The 21,857-nt window shown below is 44.1% G+C and overlaps 1 protein-coding gene across 3 annotated transcripts in view; it reads right to left on the bottom strand.

Annotated features, from left to right (window-relative positions):
- Positions 1–1,517: 1,517 nt before the first annotated feature.
- Positions 1,518–21,857, bottom strand: part of MTRFR (mitochondrial translation release factor in rescue) — a 31,075-nt gene continuing 10,735 nt past the window's right edge. For all 3 annotated transcript variants that reach the window (XM_069755867.1, XM_069755872.1, XM_069755876.1), the window contains exons 2-3: positions 12,222–12,504; positions 1,518–6,663 (exon numbers count right to left, since the gene is read on the bottom strand). In XM_069755867.1, coding sequence (XP_069611968.1) covers positions 6,448–6,663; positions 12,222–12,491 — 486 coding nt within the window. In that variant the 5' untranslated portion in view covers positions 12,492–12,504 and the 3' untranslated portion in view covers positions 1,518–6,447. The remainder of the gene's footprint in view (positions 6,664–12,221; positions 12,505–21,857) is intronic.

The following is a 21,857-nucleotide window of genomic DNA, read 5'->3' as shown; positions in this document are numbered from 1 at the left end:
AAGCAAGCTATAATCAGAAAATCCATATTGCTTCAATCAGGTTTTTGTGTTACATGCGTTTTAAAAAAATATTTTCTCAAATCACAATTTTTATTAAAAACTAAATTGGTAGTCATGCAACATTCACACTGGCCACTGAGGCTTTTTTCGACTCCTATTTCCTGTTCTTTCAGGAATAGTTTACAGCGGTTTCCTTATCATCAGAGGCAGGATTATAGTGACAGGTAACACCCCTACGCACAGTATATACTACAGGATCCACCATTCACAATAGACGAAGTCACGCTGCTCCTCCTACCTTCACAATCTCCATTGCACCCGCTCATTGAATGCATCAATATCAAAGACCGGGTCAGGATCTGTTCATGGCAGCTAATGCACATGTTTTAGCCCCAGTTACTTGTATGAAAATTGCAAGATTTCTATTTTTATTTTTAATACAGATTGTGATATGGAAAAGGAAAAAAAATGCCAAAAAAAATAAATACATTTGACACAAACGGATGTAATCTATGGCTCATTTTCTGAATATGGCTTTCCTTTCAAATCATTATAAGATAAATATGAGGATAAGTTCCGGTATGTTGCTTTTTCGTTTTGCTGCATTGTATTTTTTTCTTAGTCTATAGTTATTAATGTTATTACATACAGTTGATTCTATTTTTTCTTAATAGGTTTCTTCCAATGACTTATGCACCTGCATGTAAACGCTTTGCTAACCATTCAACATGCATGTGTTCTTTAGGCCACATTCACACTGCCATCTCAGACCATAAGTCATGGAGCGGTTATGAGTCTCGAACTCAACAGCCATATATACAGTACATCTGTGAGGCTGTCAAGTTCAGGTTTAGAGACCCGCAGCCTCTGCGTGAATCATGGTCCATACTCGGACTACGACACATGGACATGTGAATGCGGCTTTAACCTGAAAGAGGGCACAAAAACTTTTCTATAGGTAGATTTAAAAATCTAACTAAGGCTATGTTTATACGTTGCGTTTTTGCTGCGTTTTTTTTTCCTGCAGGCAAAACCTGCTCTCTTGACAGTAAAGAGAGGTTTTGCTGAGTTTTTGTTGTGTGTTTAATGCGTTTTTGTCAGGTATATTTGTCACTTGTACATGTTGATAAAGTTAAGGGCATGAAAAAAACATGATTCAACTTCCTTAGGTTCTTGCACCAAAACCGGACACCTGGGTTTTTTGCAAAAACACTGAAAGTGACATGCTGCAGTTTGCCAAAACGCAGCAGTTTTTCAAATCAGTCAGGAAAAAAAAAACCCAGTGTGTGTGCATGAGATTTCTGAAATCTCGTAGCCTTTGCTGGTACTGTAAAACACAGCTGAAAACTTGCATAAAAAAGCAGCAAAAAAAAGCAGCAAAACCGAAATGTATGAACATAGCCAAATAGTTATTTCTGATTCACACTAGGCTGTGTCCATGAAAGGAAAAAAAAAACAATGAGGTCTAACAATTTGCATCTTTGTATGTATTTATTACTTGATGTAATAAAGCTTATTTTCACTAAAGATCTGTATGGTGTACCCTTATTTTACAACTAATTAATATATATCCATAAGAAAACAATGATTACAAACTTAAACGTGCTCAATAAATAGCTGGAATTGAAAAAAAAGTGACATTCTATTGCAAACCTCATCAGCTACTTTATTAAATGACTTTCTCCATGCCAGATTTACACCAATAGGCCACATTCACACATTCAGTACTTGGTCAGTATTTTACATCAGTAATTGTAAGCTAAAACCAGAAGTGGTGACTTGTTTCTATTATACTTTGCCTCTGATTGTTCCTCTCCTGGTTTTGTCTTACAAATACTGATGTAAAATACCAACCAAATACTGAACATGTTACGGTCACAGAGGACTTATTCACTTCAAATCTTTTGCAGTGGAAAAAGTGTAAATTTCCACATTTCGTTATTTGCATTGCAAGGGGTGAAATCTGCTGCATATTTGCTTTGCATTGTGTGAATTAGAGTTAGTAAAATCTCACCCACAATGATGCTACTGTGAAACCCACTGGATTTTCTAGATGGTACGTCCAAGAACATCTATGAGAATAACCCCCCCCCGGTAACCATTCTGCGCACTTCTTTCTTGGCCATTTCAGCGTGGCAAATTGCTGGAATTAGAATACATCAGATTAACTGGAAATTCCAAGACAATCTTCAAACAGCTTTTATCAGGTTTCTTTAGTAAAGTTGCTTGTAACATCTTGAGTTTTGCACAACTAGCAATGTAATGACTTGTTTCTTTTACGACTATCCTGATACCGCACCTGTGGTACCTGATCCTGAAAGCCATTCCTGCTGTACCTCAACCTGACACCGCTCCGGCGGTATCTGAACCTGAAGCTATATCTGCAGTATCCACACCTGAAACTGCGCATACGGTACCTGAACTGGAAAACTGCTCTGACAGTACCTGAATCAGAACCCATGCTTGAGACCCGCATTATCTATACCAGCACTAGTGTTAATCCCATCTGAAACATCTCCAATATCTGTTCCATCAGAATATGGTCCTGCCTTGGACTTCGAGTCTGCGTCTACTGTCCTGACCCTTGGGGTCAGCTGCCATGGTACCGGAATCTCTCCTGGAGTGGCACCTGGCATCCAGCTGTGGCTCAAGTCTAACCCCACCATCAGGGGCTCTAAACAGTGGTTTCTCCCCCCCCCCCCCCCCATATATGGGGTATCAGCGTACTCGGGACAAACTGGACAACAACCTTTGGGGTCCAATTTCTCCTGTTACCCTTGGGAAAATAAAAAAATTGCTTGCTAAAAAATAATTTTTGAGAAAAGAAAAATGATTTTTTATTTTCACGGCTCTGCGTTATAAACTTCTGTGAAGCACTTGGGGGCTTAAAGTGGTCACCGCACATCTAGATTAGTTCCTTGGGGGGTCTAGTTTCCAAAATGGGGTCCAAATGCTACATGGTGTCTTAACGATTGGAGCTAATTTTTCATTCAAAAAGTCAAACGGCGTTCCTTCTCTTCCGAGCCCTGCCGTGTGCCCAAACAGTGGTTTACCCCCACATGTGAGGTATCTGTGTACTCAGGAGAAATTGCCCAATAAATTTTAGGATCCATTTTATCCTATTGCCCATGTGGAAATGAAAAAATTAAGGCTAAAAGAAATTTTTTGTGAAAAGTACTTTTTCATTTTTACGGATCAATTTGTGAAGCACCTGGGGGTTCAAAGTGCTCACTATGCATCTAGATAAACTCCTTGGGGGGGGGGGTCTAGTTTCCAAAATGGGGTCACATATGGGGGAGCTCCAATATTTAGGCACACAGGAACTCTCCAAACGCGACATGGTGTCTGCTAAAGATTGGAGCCAATTTTTCATTGAAAAAATCAAATGGCGCTCCTTCCCTTCCGAGCCCTTTCGTGCGCCCAAACAGTGTTTCCCCCCCAAATATGGGGTATCGGCGTACTCAGGACAAATTGTACAATAACTTTTGGGGTCCAGTTTCTCCTTTTACCCTTGGAAAAATAAAAAAAAATATTGCTAAAAGATCATTTTTGTGACTAAAAAGTTAAATGTTTGTTTTTTCCTTCCTTGTTGCTTCTCGAATGTGGTTTTGAGCACCTTGAGGGGTGCAGTTTTTAGAATGGTGTCACTTTTGGGTATTTTCAGCCATATAGACCCCTCAAACTGACTTCAAATGTGAGGTGGTCCCTAAAAAAATTTTTTGTAAATTTTGTTGTAAAAATGAGAAATCGCTGGTCAAATTTTAACCCTTATAACTTCCTAGCAAAAAAAAATGTTGTTTCCAAAATTGTGCTGATGTAAAGTAGGCATGTGGGTAATGTTATTTATTAACTATTTTGTGTCACATAACTCTCTCGAATAAAAATTCAAAATTTGAAAATTGCGAAATTTTCTAAATTTTATCCAATTTTCCATTTTTTTCACAAATAAAAGCAAAAATTATCGACCTAAATTTACCACTAACATGAAGCCCAATATGTCGCGAAAAAACAGTCTTAGAACCGCTAGGATCCGTTGAAGCATTCCTGAATTATTACCTCATAAAGGGACACTGGTCAGAATTGCAAAAAATGGACAGGTCATTAAGGTCAAAATAGGCTGGGTCATGGAGGGGTTAAAGGGAACCTGTCAGCAGGAATGTGCACAGTAACAGTAACCTGGATTTTTTTTCTCTAGCAAGATGGTGGCGCGTGCACAGTGGCAGCTATCGGATCGCCTCTATATACCACGATAGCTGGTACTGAGCAGGCGCCATTTTGAAATGGATTTTTTTTTTTTAAATATCAGGATCCCCCCACCATAATAATTATATGCACATTACTCATGCGATTATGTTGCAGCGCCTGCAGAAAGGGTGTATTCATTATGTTAATATATTAGGAATAGCTAATTAGAGCACCACATGAAGACCCCAACACACAGGCTGCCTCGAAGCACGAGCATATGTAACTCAAACAACAAGATGAATTTCATCAACCATGGTATCATTTTTATCAGTATAACGGCGCCGACCTGACACTGTCTGTAGGTTACTGTGCACAATCCTGCTGACAGGTTCCTTTTAAATAATTTAAAAAACAGCTTGGGGGGTACCTCCCATTTTTGACCACCAACCAAGCTAAAGCAGACAGCTGGGAGATAGTATTCTCAGGCTGGTAAAGGGCCATAAACGTCGTCCCCCGTCCCTTAAAATAGCAGCTCACAGCTGCCCCAGAAAAGGCGCATCTATTAGATGTGTCAATTCTGGCGCTTTGCCCGACTCTTCCCACTTGCTCTGGCTGGCGGTATTAATCTTTCTGCAGATCAAAGGCAACATTTGCCGTGCTGTCATACACATGACAGCGTGGCAAACAATGGATGTTCGGGGCCCCCCATTCATGTGAATGGGGTGTGGGTTCGGGTGCTGTTCTGGTACCTGAACCAAACTTGTTTTTAACTGTTCGGCTGAACTCGAACATCCAGGGGTTCACCAATCACTACAAACCTGAAACCTGTCATTTTGTAGGATGCTTTATTTGAGTAAAGCTTAAACCACAGCTTTGTGAAAAGTGGGCCCCAGTCATCTTATCTCTATATATTCATGGGACGCCATCGTTATATACGAGTGTCACAAGATTTTCAATTGCTGACTGGACTTTTTTCACTAGACATTAAGCAATGGGTAAAAGGACAAACACCGGATGAAAAAAACAATACTGCTTACTAGTATGCATATTTATCTCATGAAAGGAAATAGAATACATTGATTTTTTTTGTTTGTATTATTAAATATTTAATGAAAACTCCAATTGTATTTTAGAAAAGCTTGTGAAGTTTACAATATGTTGGGCATTAGAATACTTCTTCACTAATGGGTTTCCAGATTATTGATGAATCCATACATATTGATTGCTTTTCAAGCTCAACATGTTTTGCCACACAGATCTACATTTTACACTAAACTCACAATTGTCTGCAGACAAATATGCGAAATTTGTCTGAATTTTGGTGAATGTGTCATCTAGATCTATATTCATTTGTTTTTAAATGTATACTTTAAGAAATAAACAACAAATCTCAATTAGATTGTAATAGTACAGATAGGAAAACAAACATTTTAGACATATTGAAACATGCTACTATTTATTCTAAGGCTATGTGCACACGTAGGAAAAGAGGTGCAGAATCATCTGCACAAAATCCGCATCTCTTGGCAGAATCCGCAGCCGCGGATTTGCCGTGGTTTTTATGCGGATTTTGTGCGGTTTTTATGCGGAATTAATGCAGATTTTTAACATGGAGGGGTGCAGAAACGCTGCAGATCCGCCCAAAAGAAGTGACATGCACTTCTTTGAAATCCGCAGCAATTCTGCACTGATTTTTCCGCACAGCTTTTTTTTCCCCATTGAATAACATTGTACTGTACATCACAGTGCGGATCTACAGCGTTTCTGCGCGGAAAAATCCGCTGCGGATCCACATCGTGTGCACATAGCCTAATACGTCTCATTGAGAGTAATGGAGAAAAAAAAAAGTATACATATTCCATACATTTTTTGGAACCAAAAAGAGTGGTGGGGGCAACTAAGATTATTTGCACATAAAAAAAACAAACAAAAAAACAACAATATGACATAAACCTGACAGCACGTAATCAAAAGACATTTTCTTACCACATCACATCCATTTTAGTATAAGCCTGAACACAGTATTTTGTAGTTCGAGGGTATTCAGCAAGCAGAACACATTGTATATATGTGAATGTAGCCCTAACCAATGCATCAGTGTGGCAGCAATATTATAATTATTCCTTGATTTTTCTTTCTGCATCAAGAATTGTGACCACAACATCTGAAGGAGAAACTTGAGAAAGCCTTCCTTTGTAACCGTATACCCACCCAACAATAAGTATCAATTATCTCTAGCGATGGCTATTACCGTACAACAATCTACTCCTTTATTTCTAAGTTCTGCATCTCTTTGAACAGTTTTTTCCTTTCTAAATTGTCTTTGGCTTTTCTCCTTTTCTCTTGTTTCTTCTTTTCGGTTTCTTCTTTTTGCTTGAAGACATCGCTGCTTTCTCTTTTATAGAAAAAGTCAACTTTTTCTTGAAGTATTCTTCGAGCTCTTATTCTATTAACCTCTGTGGACCTTGTTTGGTGGCACTAAAAAAAAAAAAATCAAACAAAAAAACAGCAGAGTTCATTAAAAGTAATCTGATGTGAAGATCTTACACATAGAAATTTCACAAGTCTGCGGGTAAGGCAGTAGATCCATCATCACATGGACAAAGGTATGGAAGTGTACTGTACAATGCTACTGTATTTGGTATATTATGAGGTATTGTTTTTATGTTTTACAAGAATTCTTTGGGTAACAGATGCCACTGGATTGCATTCAGTAAATGTGGATATAATGAGCGTTTCATTATGTATCCAGTAAAGAATGGTCTTTATAGCTTTTGAATGACAGATGCACAACAGTGGCAACCATTTAACGGATACGTCATAAAAACCTATTAAAAAGCTTAGGTTTTTTTTTTTAAAGGGAACCTGCCATGTCCCCCATGCCCTCCAACCCAGCAGCATTCATATATGTATCACCTATTCCCTGCCTAACCAGCCCTTCATAATAGTAGTCACTTAAATCCAGTATTTATAAGCTCCATTTTTCTGATACTAAAAATTCTCTCTCTCTCGCACACACGAGAAGATGGCGATAGGCGTGCACGCCCCTAAGACCTATGTCATCACTCTGCCCACACTCCTTCATTGGCTGAAAAAATGGCACCAAACGCGTCATACGAAACGCGACTTTGGTGCGAAGATCGCCGACCGCATGGCCGATCCCACACTAGGGTCGGGTTTCATGAAACCCGACTTTGCCAAAAGTCGGCGACTTTTGAATTTGTCCGATCAGTTTCGCTCAAGCCTAGTCACAGTGCCTCTGAAGCCGGGTGTGTGCTCCTCAGCTTCAGAGGCGCACGACTAACAGGGCAGAAGATCTACGTGAGCCATCTTCTGCATTTCCGGTCATGCGCAGTGTGCCTTTGAAGCCGGGAAGCACACACCCGGCTTCAGAGGCACTGTGACGTGATAGGTTCCAAATAATTTTACCTCATTATATCTATGTGTGACAGATACCACTGTTATACTGTACTAGCTATTGAACCCGTTCTACGCCCGGGTGGCGAGCATTTATATTGGTATATTGTCTCCATCATGGTATGTGCTGCTCCATCCTGCGTCCCCATCCTGTCATGTGCTGCTCCATCCTGCGTCCCCATCCTGTCATGTGCTGCTCCATCCTGCGTCCCCATCCTGTCATGTGCTGCTCCATCCTGCGTCCCCATCCTGTCATGTGCTGCTCCATCCTGCGTCCCCATCCTGTCATGCGCTGCTCCATCCTGCGTTCCCTTTCCTGTCATGCGCTGCTCCCATCCTGCGTCCCCATCCTGTCATGCGCTGCTCCCATCCTGCGTCCCCATCCTGTGATGCGCTGCTCCCATCCTGTGATGCGCTGCTCCCATCCTGCGTCCCCATCCTGTCATGTGCTGCTCCATCCTGCGTCCCCATCCTGTCATGCGCTGCTCCATCATGCGTCCCCATCCTGTCATGCGCTGCTGCATCCTGCGTCCCCATCCTTATGTGCTGCTGCATCCTGCGTCCCCATCCTGTCATGCGCTGCTGCATCCTGCGTCCCCATCCTGTCATGCGCTGCTGCATCCTGCGTCCCCATCCTTATGTGCTGCTGCATCCTGCGTCCCCATCCTTATGTGCTGCTGCATCCTGCGTCCCCATCCTTATGTGCTGCTGCATCCTGCGTCCCCATACTGTTATGTGCTGCTCCATCCTGCGTCCCCATCCTTATGTGCTGCTCCATCCTGCGTCCCCATCCTCATGTGCTGCTCCATCCTGCGTCCCCATACTGTTATGTGCTGCTCCATCCTGCGTCCCCATCCTTATGTGCTGCTCCATCCTGCGTCCCCATCCTTATGTGCTGCTCCATCCTGCGTCCCCATCCTTATGTGCTGCTCCATCCTGCGTCCCCATCCTTATGTGCTGCTCCATCCTGCGTCCCCATCCTGTTATGTGCTGCTCCATCCTGCGTCCCCATCCTTATGTGCTGCTCCATCCTGCGTCCCCATCCTTATGTGCTGCTCCATCCTGCGTCCCCATCCTTATGTCCTGCTCCATCCTGCGTCCCCATCCTTATGTCCTGCTCCATCCTGCGTCCCCATACTGTTATGTGCTGCTCCATCCTGCGTCCCCATCCTTATGTGCTGCTCCATCCTGCGTCCCCATCCTTATGTGCTGCTCCATCCTGCGTCCCCATCCTTATGTGCTGCTCCATCCTGCGTCCCCATCCTTATGTGCTGCTCCATCCTGCGTCCCCATCCTTATGTCCTGCTCCATCCTGCGTCCCCATCCTTATGTCCTGCTCCATCCTGCGTCCCCATCCTTATGTCCTGCTCCATCCTGCGTCCCCATCCTTATGTCCTGCTCCATCCTGCGTCCCCATACTTATGTCCTGCTCCATCCTGCGTCCCCATACTGTTATGTGCTGCTCCATCCTGCGTCCCCATCCTTATGTGCTGCTCCATCCTGCGTCCCCATCCTTATGTCCTGCTCCATCCTGCGTCCCCATCCTTATGTCCTGCTCCATCCTGCGTCCCCATCCTTATGTGCTGCTCCATCCTGCGTCCCCATCCTTATGTGCTGCTCCATCCTGCGTCCCCATCCTTATGTGCTGCTCCATCCTGCGTCCCCATACTGCCTCTGACCCGCTCGGCGCCGAGTGCTGGGGGGCCTGAGCAGGCGGGGACACCGGCGCGCTGTGGGGGTCAGGTGCCGGTATCGCCGCCAGCTCAGGCCCCCCAGCACTTACTATACTCACCTGTCCGGCGTTCCATCGCTGAGCGCCGCCATCTTCCCGGTCTCCTGGCCGTGACTGTTCAGTCAGAGGGCGGCGCCGGCGCGCATTAAGCGCGTCATCGCGCCCTCTGAACTGAAGGCCACAGACCGAAGACCGGGAAGATGGCGCCGCTCAGCGATGGAACGGGGACAGGTGAATATAGGCCGATACTCACCCTCCTGGCGGTCCCTGCTTCTGCGGTGGAGATCGCGGTGTGTGTTCAGTGTGAACGCACACCGCGATCTCCCGGGAGCGTCGCTCTGTGAGGCCCAGACTGCGCCGGCGCTTGCGCTTGCGCAGTCTATAGAGGCTTCGGACAGAGTGACGCTCCCAGCGTTATATTATAGATGGTATCTCGATTGAGAAAAAAGGTATATTAAACAGGATGTCCACTACTTTTACATTGATGACCTAGGATAGGTCATCAATGTCTGATCGGAAAAAACACCGTGTGCCCTGCTATAGTCTGGTGCAGAGACTAGGTACCCAAACCATCAAGTAAATTATGAAAAAGTCTCGCACTCAACTTAAGTGTCAATTTTGTAGATTTATTAGTAGCACTGGAAACGTTTCAGTCCATAGGGACTTTCGTCAGTCACTACAACATTAAAGAAAATAAATTCGAATGTGGTATATATACAACCAAAGAAATAAAGCAAAACAAAGTATATACAAAATATCAAAAGAACAAAATATAAGCCAGTAGATATATTTCACGCATTAGCTAAGACATGGCAGTGATACCGTACTAAATAGCCTCGCTAAATGTGCTCTCTGATATACAACAGGAGTTTGTCCGAAAACAGAAGAAAAAGAATAGAACACGTACCGTGCTGTGCCTATTAGTCTGTGGCAACAATTCCTTTATCAGAAAGCGGATCACGTGTTATGCCTAATGTGGCGTCAGAAGAAATCAGGATTATATGGCTATCCGTGGGTAATAGCGAGAAACGGATAAAGGGATGGGTATACTTACAAACAAATACCGCCGTATAATATGATAGGGTAAATGAGAGGGGTGTAGAGAGGAAACTGTGGAATAATAGGTAAAAAAACTGACCATTAGCTAGAGTGAAGTTGAGCATATCCATAGCATAAGGAAATGCCCATATACGCCCATGGTGCCCAAGTATATAGATACCTTGAACTACTATGTAGCAGGCGTGGGGCGGTGGCCTATTTACCTATTATTCCACAGTTTCCTCTCTACATCCCTATGGACTGAAACGTTTCCAGTGCTACTTCTAGTGCTACTAATAAATCTACAAAATTGACACTTAAGTTGAGTGCAAGACTTTTTCATAATCAATGTCTGATCGGCCGGGGTCAGACTCCCGGCACCCTCACCGATCAGCTGTTATTAGTGTTGGTGGCAGGAAGTACTCGCTTGCTGAGCTGCCCTGTCTACTTGTAGTGGCCGGTGCTTGGTACTGTACCTCCGCCTACTGTTCAAATCAATAGGAGGCGGATGTGTAGCACCCTGTGTTGGCCACTACAAGTAAACGGAGCAGCTCAGTAAGTGAGTACTTCCTGCCACCAACACTAATAACAGCTGATCGGTGAGGGTGCCGGGTGTCGAACCCAGCTGATCAGACAGTGATGACCTATCCTAAGGATAGGATATCAATTTAAAAGTAGTGGACAACCTCTTTAAACAGAAAAATGGATAAAGGTGCAGTAGGGAGATGACTTCTCTTTGCTGTAATGTGATCACCTTAATGGATAGGCTAAGAGAAAACCTCCTATTAATGCCTAAATATTATATGCACTGCTGCCGTCCTCCTCTATGGGTCCTTAGTGAAGTTCAGGAAAGAATAGGGTTTATGTAGTGCTTATACAGTATATTAACCCATTCAGGACCGGGCCATTTTCCCCCTTTCTGATTATATACCTTATATATTTTGCAGATATCAGGGAGAAATATGAAATACGTGAAAATGTTTCACTTTTTTATAAGACATAAGGGACCGCTAAAAAATTGAAATTGTGATCAGCTTTCAGTAGAAATGACTTTTATATACTGGACATCTTTTTTTTTTTACATATGTGGCGCATGATTAGCAATTCAGGCTAGCTGTTTTTTGTTTTCTCCTTTGCTTTTTTATTTACCGTACTTATTGCACCCACTGTGCCCCCCACCTCACCATAAAGTCTTAAAAGATATTAACATGTTAATACATTCTATTGCTGATTTTCCCTGCACCTGAGGCCGATAGAGCGGTTACAGGGGAAATTCAACCACCTACCTGCAAAGCAAAACAAGACTTGGGTCTACTTAGACCCAGCAGCTCCTGCTCTCTCCCTACACCAAGAGATCACCTGAGTCTGGAGGAGGCAGTGCTGACAACAATTCATATACTTTACATACAACAGTTGTTCAGTGCTGTGTGTATCAAAATCAGAAAAGCAGAGATGGTAATAACCCATCTCTGCCTTCTCTCTGGGGAGTCTGGCTGTGTCTGACAGCCAGGTCCCACTTGCTCCTGAAGCTGCACAAACTTCTGCAAGCAGCTTACTTTGCATTGACATTTTAGATCATCAGTGCACACTGCCTAGAAGTTTCATGTCTATAAGCAGTCTGGAACTAGCTAAACAACGGCCAAACATGCAATGTAAACATAGCCTTAAATAAACGTGTTCTTATTTGGTGAATATTTTTTTTGTCCACTGAAATCAATGAAAAAAATATTACGATATCACACTCAGCGGATGCTACGGTTTCTAAGAAGCAAAATAACAAACAACAAAATATACATTTAGACATCTAGAACAATGTCCTGCAAACTATTCCCATTTACTGTTGTTATACCTTAACGACGATACCAGAAGGAATATGCTTTAATACAACACAGTTATTGGTTTTGTTCGTAGCCTGTCCTCCAGGGCCATGTCCACGGACAAACTGTTCTTCCAAGTCTTTTTCATCAAGTTCTAGTAAACCAGAGAATGAATCTTTTGTCAGCACTCTTTGGGTTAATATCCCCACAGTCCATGGTTTTAAGAAATGGAGCTGCTTTGCAGGAATCCATGGTTTCCAAGACAGCAGTTTAGGCAAACAAAAGATGACGGGCGACGACATGGATTGGGAACATCTGTACAATAAAAGACAAATACTATTAATAATAGATATGTCCTTTGACGCTGTACATCGCTCATTGGCCCAATTATAGTATCAGCATGCTTACATTATTAACGCCCTGAGCACCAGATCACAACTATTTTTTCCTTGTTTCCAAATTATTTATTTTTTTTTTTTTTGAAAGGGTTGGGGGAGGGGTGGGTTTAGACAGATTAAAAAAAAAAAAAAAAAAAGAAAGCCACTAAAACGCAGAGCAATTCCACCTTATTTTCTATTTCTTTACATTTTCCACGAAATATAAATAACATCACCTGTATTGCGCAGGTTGTTTCAATTAGGCTATGTTCACATTAGTGTTGCTGCCTCCATTTAGGACTCAACGCTCAGCTGGATCTGTTGCACATGGGCACCCGATGAACCACACTGACTTTTGTAATAGGGTATATCGGGTTCTGTCAAGCTCTGTTTTGCCCCTTTCCATTACACTGGATAAATAATAGGGCTTTTTTTTTTTGCATATGGAAACAAACACCAGCGTCTGAATAAGCCTTAATGTTTATTCATATTTCCCATTATTTTAATACACTTCTGCTTTTGGTGGCATCCAGAACTTCCAGTGTCGTTTTCCCATAAATTCTCTGTGCAAAGCCATCATCAAGGAGCAAAGAGGAAATAAGAAATTTGGGTCAAAATGAGGAACTGTCCCTCCGAAAGGTCGCTTGTTACGTATGTGCAGTCAGGGTGAAACATCTCGCCTGTAGAGTGGATGCAAAACTTATGCTGTAGTACAGTGTTCCCCAACTCCAGTGCTCAAGGCCCACCAACAGGTCATGTTTTCAGGATTTCCTTAGTAGTGCCCAGGTGATAATTGCATCATCTGTGCATTACAAAGGAAATCCTGAAAACATGACCTGTTGGTGGGCCTTGAGCACTGGAGTTGGGGAACACTGCTGTAGTAGACTAGGGTCGCACCACCATATTTTCTCTCATCCAAGAGCATCGGCTAGATTATGCAAATCACACTATGATCAAACAGAATTTGATCAGAGTGTGATACAATTTGCTCGGATGAGGAGAAAATAGAAAAAAAAGGTCTCCATTCTGTCAGTCTGTGAAAATAAGATCACACTTGCATGTTATCCGAGTGCAGTCCGATGTTTTTCACGGACTCATAGACTTGTAAAGCCGTGAGCGATCAGATTTACGGATAAAAATACTACATGCTGCAAAGTCCCATGGAATAATATCATTGGTTTGAGTACAATCCGATGTTTTGTCGGATTGCACTCTGGCTGCAAATAAAATCAGTCTGTATGAGCCCTTACACTTGGGAAGCCAAGGACTAATTTGCATGTACATATAACGGCCATGAGTTTTGGATTGCCTGTGGGATCTATCAGTTTCATAAGCATATACTGTATGATGCTATTACTTTTGGTCAAAACACCCCTAGTTGCACTGTGACTTGTGATAATACAGATGAGGGAGTAGGGCTACTATAGGATCTTGTAAAATACCCCTTATTATGCACCACGCCATTGGTAGCAGTAAGGCCTCTTTCACACTTCAGTCTTTCGGCGTCAGTCAAAAACCGCCATTTTTTTTTTTTTTGGCGGATCCGCTATTTTCCCATTGACTTGCATTAGAGACGGATTGTGGCGGATGGCCGTCCGTTCCATCCGCCATGCGACGGATCTGTCGATATTTGGCGGACGTTGTCTAGACATTGACGGACTTTGTAACGTTTTTTGGCGCCGCCGAAAAGGCGGACCGCGGCGGATCCGTCGTGTCCGCCTTTTTTTTAGAATGGGCGCCTATGGGCGACGGATCCGTCGCGATCCGCTTTTTGGCGGATCCGTCGCCTCAATCCGCTTTTTTTGATTGAGCATGCTCCAAAAAGTGGATACTTTGCCCAGACAACCCAAAAACTATATAAAGAGGACAGGTCATTCCCAAATGTACCAGCCAGCAAGACAGACCCTTCAATGCAAGAGAGACCCAGCCAGACCCTGCCAGCAAGACCTTGCCAGCCAGCCAGAGAGGCCCTGCCAGCTAGCCAGAGAGGCCCTGCCAGCCAGAGACACACTGCCAGACCCTGCAAGCAAGACCTTGCCAGCCAGGCCCTGCCAGCCAGCCAGAGAGGCCCTGCCAGCCAGCCAGCCAGAGAGGCCCTGCCAGCCAGCCAGAGAGGCCGTGCCAGCCAGACCCTGCCTGAGACAGCCATGTGAGTACTGACATCCAGCGTGCGTGTGTGTGTGTGTGTGTGTGTGTGTGTGTGTGTGTGTGTGCGCATTTGTGTATGACGTACTGAGTACAGCAAGAGCTTTTAAAACCTGAATCCAACCTGAGGCCTGCCGTCGTCCTGCAACAGCCAGTGCCCTGCTACAGTCCAGATCCACCCCGAGGCCTGCCACTGTGAATATATCAAGCTCCAGCTGGAGGACTGATGGCCGTGTGTGTGTGTATTTTTGTACTGCTGTGTGCTTTTGTATGTATGTGTTCATGTGCCTGCACCTTATTATGCCTTCGTCAATATTACGCCTGTTCATGTGTTATGCTTGCGTTATGACTCTGCTTGCAGGTATGTTTGTGTGCATCTTGTTGGTTGCATGTGCATTTGTCAATGCCATATTGGTTAATGTTGATTTTTGATGTATTTACTAAAGGTACCGTCACACGCTGCAGCGATACCGACAACGATCCGGATCGCTGCAGCGTCGCTGTTTGGTTGCTGGAGAGCTGTCACACAGACAGCTCTCCAGCGACCAACGATGCCGGTAACCAGAGTAAACATCGGGTTACTAACTGCAGAGCCGCGCTTAGTAACCCGATGTTTACCCTGGTTACCAGTGTAAAAGTAAAAAAAAAAAGGTAAATTCCACTGTCTGTCCCCGTGCTGTGCTTCTCTGCATTGTGAGCGCCAGCCAGCCGTAAAGCAGAGCACAGCGGTGACGTCACCACTCTGCTTTCCGGCCGCTGTGCTTACACAGGGCAGAGAAGCAGAGTGCCGAGGGACAGACAGAAGGTGGCTGTGTGTGCGTGCGTGCGTGCGTGTGCCTGCCTGCCCTGTTTATATGTTTTTCATACTATGCTGGTATTTTGAATAGCTGTGGTGTAAAATTTGTTTTGTGTGTGTGTATAAATGATGTGTGATGTGTTCTGCATCTTTGTTGTTTTCCATAATGTACTTGTATTTCAAATAAAGAGCAGTGTAGCTCCTACTGTACCCTAAAAAAAAGAAAATTTAAAAAAATATAGTAATAAAAATTTCACAAATATGTCAGTAGTCTCATTTCAAGATAAATGTAATATTGGGTAAACATGCAGTAAAGGTTATATATACAAATGTGTAATGCAAATCTTTGCTATAGAATATGTTATCTGGTTTTAGAAAATACAAACTGTAGGGTAATCATAATTAACAATTTTGGGGATTGGTATTTTAATTTCGAATGAGGAACATTTTTTATAAGGTTAAACTTTGTTTAGGTGGGTTTTACCAGCATGCGCATTGCGCATATCAAGTTCTAAGTAGTTTTGGTGTTGTTTTAACCCCTTCCCGACCCATGACGCCACGTAGGCGTCATGAAAGTCGGTGCCATTCCGACCCATGACGCCTATGCGGCGTCATGGAAAGATCGCGTCCCTGCAGATCGGGTGAAAGGGTTAACTCCCATTTCACCCGATCTGCAGGGACAGGGGGAGTGGTAGTTTAGCCCAGGGGGGGTGGCTTCACCCCCTCGTGGCTACGATCGCTCTGATTGGCTGTTGAAAGTGAAACTGCCAATCAGAGCGATTTGTAATATTTCACCCATTATAACGGGTGAAATATTACAATCCAGCCATGGCCGATGCTGAAATATCATCGGCCATGGCTGGAAATACTAGTGTGCCCCCACCCCACCCCTCCGATCGCCCCCCCACCCCCCCGATCTGGCCGGTACACTGCTCCGGCTCCCCTCCGTCCAGTGCTCCGCTCCCCCCCCGTGCTCGTGCCCGCTCCCCCCGTGCTCCAATCACCCCCCCGTGCTCCAATCACCCCCCCTGCACTCCGATCCACCCCCCCCCGTGCTCCGTTCCACCCCCCCGTGCTCCATTCCAGCCCCCCCGTGCTCCGTTCCACGCCCCCCGCGCTCCGTTCCACCCCTCCCGCGCTCCGATTCCCCCCCCCCCCGTGCTCCGATCCCCCCCCCCGTGGTCCCCCCCCACCCTATCATACTTACCGATCCAGCCGTGGTCCCGTCCTTCTTCTCCCGGGCGCCGCCATCTTCCAAAATGGCGGGCGCATGCGCAGTGCGCCCGCCGAATCTGCCGGCCGGCAGATTCGTTCCAAAGTGCATTTTGATCACTGAGATATAATCTATCTCAGTGATCAAAATAAAAAAAATAATAAATGACCCCCCCCTTTGTCACCCCCATAGGTAGGGACAATAAAAAAATAAAGAAATTTTTTTTTTTCCACTGTTAGAATAGGGGTAGGGGTAGGGTTAGGGTTAGGGGTAGGGTTAGGGTTAGGGGTAGGGTTAGGGTTAGGGGTAGGGTTAGGGTTAGGGTTAGGGGTAGGGTTAGGGGTAGGGGTAGGGTTAGGGGTAGGGCTAGGGGTAGGGTTAGGGGTAGGGTTAGGGTTAGGGGTAGGGTTAGGGGTAGGGGTAGGGTTAGGGTTAGGGGTAGGGTTAGGGTTAGGGCTAGGGTTAGGGTTAGGAATGTGCACACGTATTCTGGTCCTCTGCGGATTTTTCCGCTGCGGATTTGATAAATCCGCAGTGCTAAACCGCTGCGGATTTATGGCGGATTTACCACGTTTTTTTCTGCGCATTTCACTGCGGTTTTACAATTGCGATTTTCTATTGGAGCAGTTGTAAAACCGCTGCGGAATCCGCACAAAGAAGTGACATGCTGCGGAATGTAAACCGCTGCGTTTCCGTGCAGTTTTTCCGCAGCATGTGTACAGCGATTTTTGTTTCCCATAGGTTTACATTGAACTATAAACTCATGGGAAACTGCTGCGGATCTGCAGCGTTTTCCGCAGCGTGTGCACATACCTTTAGAATTAGGCTATGTGCACACGGTGCGGATTTGGCTGCGGATTCGCAGCAGTGTTCCATCAGGTTTACAGTACCATGTAAACATATGAAAAACCAAATCCGCTGTGCCCATGGTGCGGAAAATACCGCGCGGGAACGCTGCGTTGTATTTTCCGCAGCATGTCAATTCTTTGTGCGGATTCCGCAGCGTTTTACACCTGTTCCTCAATAGGAATCCGCAGGTGAAATCCGCACAAAAAACACTGGAAATCCGCGGAAAATCCGCAGGTAAAACACAGTGCCTTTTACCTGCAGATTTTTCAAAAATGGTGCGGAAATATCTCACACGAATCCGCAACGTGGGCACATAGCCTTAGGGTTAGGGTTGGAATTAGGGTTGTGGTTATGGTTAGGGGTGTGTTGGGGTTAGGGTTGTGGTTAGGGGTGTGTTGCGGTTAGGGCTGTGATTAGGGTTATGGCTACAGTTGGGATTAGGGTTAGGGGTGTGTTGGGGTTAGTGTTGGAGGTAGAATTGAGGGGTTACCACTGTTTAGGCACATCAGGGGTCTCCAAACGCAACATGGCGCCACCATTGATTCCAGCCAATCTCGTATTCAAAAAGTCAAATGGTGCTCCCTCACTTCCGAGCCCTGACGTGTGCCCAAACAGTGGTTTACCCCCACATATGGGGTACCAGCATACTCAGGACAAACTGCGCAACAATTACTGGGGTCCAATTTCTCCTGTTACCCTTGTGAATCTAAAAAAATGCTTGCTAAAACATAATTTTTGAGGAAAGAAAAATGATTTTTTATTTTCACGGCTCTGCGTTGTAAACGTCTGTGAAGCACTTGGGGGTTCAAAGTGCTCACCACATATCTAGATAAGTTCCTTGGGGGGTCTAGTTTCTAAAATGGGGTCACTTGTGGGGGGTTTCTACTGTTTAGGCACACCAGGGGCTCTGCAAACGCAACGTGACACCCGCAGACCATTCCATCAAAGTCTGCATTTCAAAAGTCACTACTTCCCTTCTGAGCCCCGACGTGTGCCCAAACAGTGGTTTACCCCCACATATGGGGTATCAGCGTACTCAGGAGAAACTGGACAACAACTTTTGGGGTCCAATTTCTCCTGTAACCCTTGGGAAAATAAAAAATTCTGGGCTAAATAATTATTTTTGAGGAAAGAAAACGTATTTATTATTTTCACGGCTCTGCATTATAAACTTCTATGAAGCACTTGGGGGTTCAAAGTGCTCACCACACATCTAGATAAGTTCCTTTCAGGGTCTAGTTTCCAAAATGGGGTCACTTGTGGGGGGTTTCTACTGTTTAGGCACATCAGGGGCTCTGCAAACGCAACGTGACGCCCGCAGAGCATTCCATCAAAGTCTGCATTTCAAAACGTCACTACTTCAATTCCAAGCCCCGGCATGTGCCCAAACAGTAGTTTACCCCCACATATGGGGTATCACCGTACTCAGGAGAAACTGGACAACAAATATTGGGGTCAAATTTCTCCTGTTACCCTTGGGAAAATTAAAAAATTCTGGGCTAAATAATTATTTTTGAGGAAAGAAAACGTATTTATTATTTTCACGGCTCTGCATTATAAACTTCTATGAAGCACTTGGGGGTTCAAAGTGCTCACCACACATCTAGATAAGTTCCTTTGGGGGTCTAGTTTCCAAAATGGGGTCACTTGTGGGGGGTTTCTACTGTTAAGCCACATCAGGGGCTCTGCAAACGCAACGTGACGCCCACAGAGCATTCCATCAAAGTCTGCATTTCAAAACGTCACTACTTCACTTCCGAGCCCCGGCATGTGCCCAAACAGTGGTTTACCCCCACATATGGGGTATCAGCGTACTCAGGAGAAACTGGACAACAACTTTTGGGGTCAAATTTCTCCTGTTACCCTTGGGAAAATAAAAAATTGCAGGCTAAAAGATCATTTTTGAGAAAATAATTTTTTTTTTTATTTTCATGGCTCTGCGTTATAAACTTCTGTGAAGCACTTGGGGGTTCAAAGTCCTCACCACACATCTAGATTAGTTCCTTTGGGGGTCTAGTTTCTAAAATGGTGTCATTTCTGGGGGATCTCCAATGTTTAGGCACACAGGGGCTCTCCAAACGTGACATGGTGTCCGCTAATGATTGGAGCTAATTTTCCATTTAAAAAGCCAAATGGCGTGCCATCCCTTCCGAGCCCTGCCGTGCGCCCAAACAGTGGTTTACCCCCACATATGGGGTATCAGCGTACTCAGGACAAACTGGACAACAATATTTGGGGTCCAATTTCTCCTATTATCCTTGGCAAAATAGGAAATTCCAGGCTAAAAAATCATTTTTGAGGAAAGAAAAATTATTTTTTATTTTCATGGCTCTGCGTTATAAACTTCTGTGAAGCACCTGGGGGTTTAAAGTGCTCAATATGCATCTAGATAAGTTCCTTGGGGGGTCTAGTTTCCAAAATGGGGTCACTTGTGGGGGAGCTCCAATGTTTAGGCACACAGGGGCTCTCCAAACGCGACATGGTGTCCGCTAACAATTGGAGCTAATTTTCCATTCAAAAAGTCAAATGGCACGCCTTCTCTTCCGAGCCCTGCCGAGTGCCCAAACAGTGGTTTACCCCCACATATGAGGTATCGGCGTACTCGGGAGAAATTGCCCAACAAATTTTATGATCCATTTTATCCTACTGCCCATGTGAAAATGAGAAAATTGAGGCGAAAAGAATTTTTTTGTGAAAAAAAATTACTTTTTCATTTTTACAGATCAATTTGTGAAGCACCTGAGGGTTTAAAGTGCTCACTAGGCATCTAAATTAGTTCCTTGGGGGGTCTAGTTTCCAAAATGGGGTCACTTGTGGGGGAGCGCCAATGTTTAGGCACACAGGAGCTATCCAAACGCGACATGGTGTCCGCTAACGATGGAAATAATTTTTCATTCAAAAAGTCAAATGGCGCTCCTTCCCTTCCGAGCCTTACCATGTGCCCAAACAGTGGTTTACCTCCACATGTGAGGTATTGGTGTACTCAGGAGAAATTGCCCAACACATTTTAGGATCCATTTTATCCTGTTGCCCATGTGAAAATGAAAAAATTGAGGCTAAAAGAATTTTTTTGTGAAAAAAAAGTACTTTTTCATTTTTACGGATCAATTTGTGAAGCACCTGGGGGTTCAAAGTGCTCACTATGCATCTAGATAAGTTCCTTGGGGCGTCTAGTTTCCAAAATGGGGTCACTTGTGGGGGAGCTCCAATTTTTAGGCACACGGGGGCTCTCCAAACGTGACATGGTGTCCGCTAAAGAGTGGAGCCAATTTTTGATTCAAAAAGTCAAATGGCGCTCCTTCCCTTCCAAGCCCTGCCGTGCGCCAAAACAGTGGTTTACCCCCACATATGAGGTATCAGCGTACTCAGGACAAATTGGACAACAACGTTCGTGGTTCAGTTTCTCCTTTTACCATTGGGAAAATAAAAAAATTGTTGCTAAAAGATAATTTTTGTGACTAAAAAGTTAAATGTTCATTTTTTCCTTCCATGTTGCTTCTGCTGCTGTGAAGCACCTGAAGGGTTAATAAACTTCTTGAATGTGGTTTTGAGTACCTTGAGGGGTGCAGTTTTTAGAATGGTGTCACTTTTGGGTATTTTCAGCCATATAGACCCCTCAAACTGACTTCAAATGTGAGGTGGTCCCTAAAAAAAATGGTTTTGTAAATTTCGTTGTAAAAATGACAAATCGCTGGTCGAATTTTAACCCTTATAACTTCCTAACAAAAAAAAATTTTGTTTCCAAAATTGTGCTGATGTAAAGTAAACATGTGGGAAATGTTATTTATTAACTATTTTGTGTCACATATCTCTCTGGTTTAACAGAATAAAAATTCAAAATGTGAAAATTGCGAAATTTTCAAAATTTTCGCCAAATTTCCGTGTTTATCACAAATAAATGCAGAATTTATTGACCTAAATTTACCACTAACATGAAGCCCAATATGTCACGAAAAAACAATCTCAGAACCGCTAGGATCCGTTGAAGCGTTCCTGAGTTATTACCTCATAAAGGGACACTGGTCAGAATTGCAAAAAACGGCAAGGTCTTTAAGGTCAAAATAGGCTGGGTCTTGAAGGGGTTAAAGGGATTTTTTGGGGGTTTTTTTTGTGGGGAAACAGGAGGTAGAGGGTTTGGCAGCTTGTGCATCAAGTTTGACGGTAGAATTTTTTTTTTCTTTTGTGGTGGGGGAAATCAAAAATAAGTTGGCACTGTAGGTACTGTAGTAGGTACTGACCCAAGACGTACACAAGCAGGCTCCCCATTTTTTTTTAAAAGTTGTAAGTG

The sequence above is a fragment of the Ranitomeya imitator genome, chromosome 1 (genome assembly GCF_032444005.1).
Source record: "Ranitomeya imitator isolate aRanImi1 chromosome 1, aRanImi1.pri, whole genome shotgun sequence".
NCBI lineage: Eukaryota > Metazoa > Chordata > Amphibia > Anura > Dendrobatidae > Ranitomeya > Ranitomeya imitator.
This window is presented reverse-complemented; position numbering and strand designations above follow the sequence as displayed.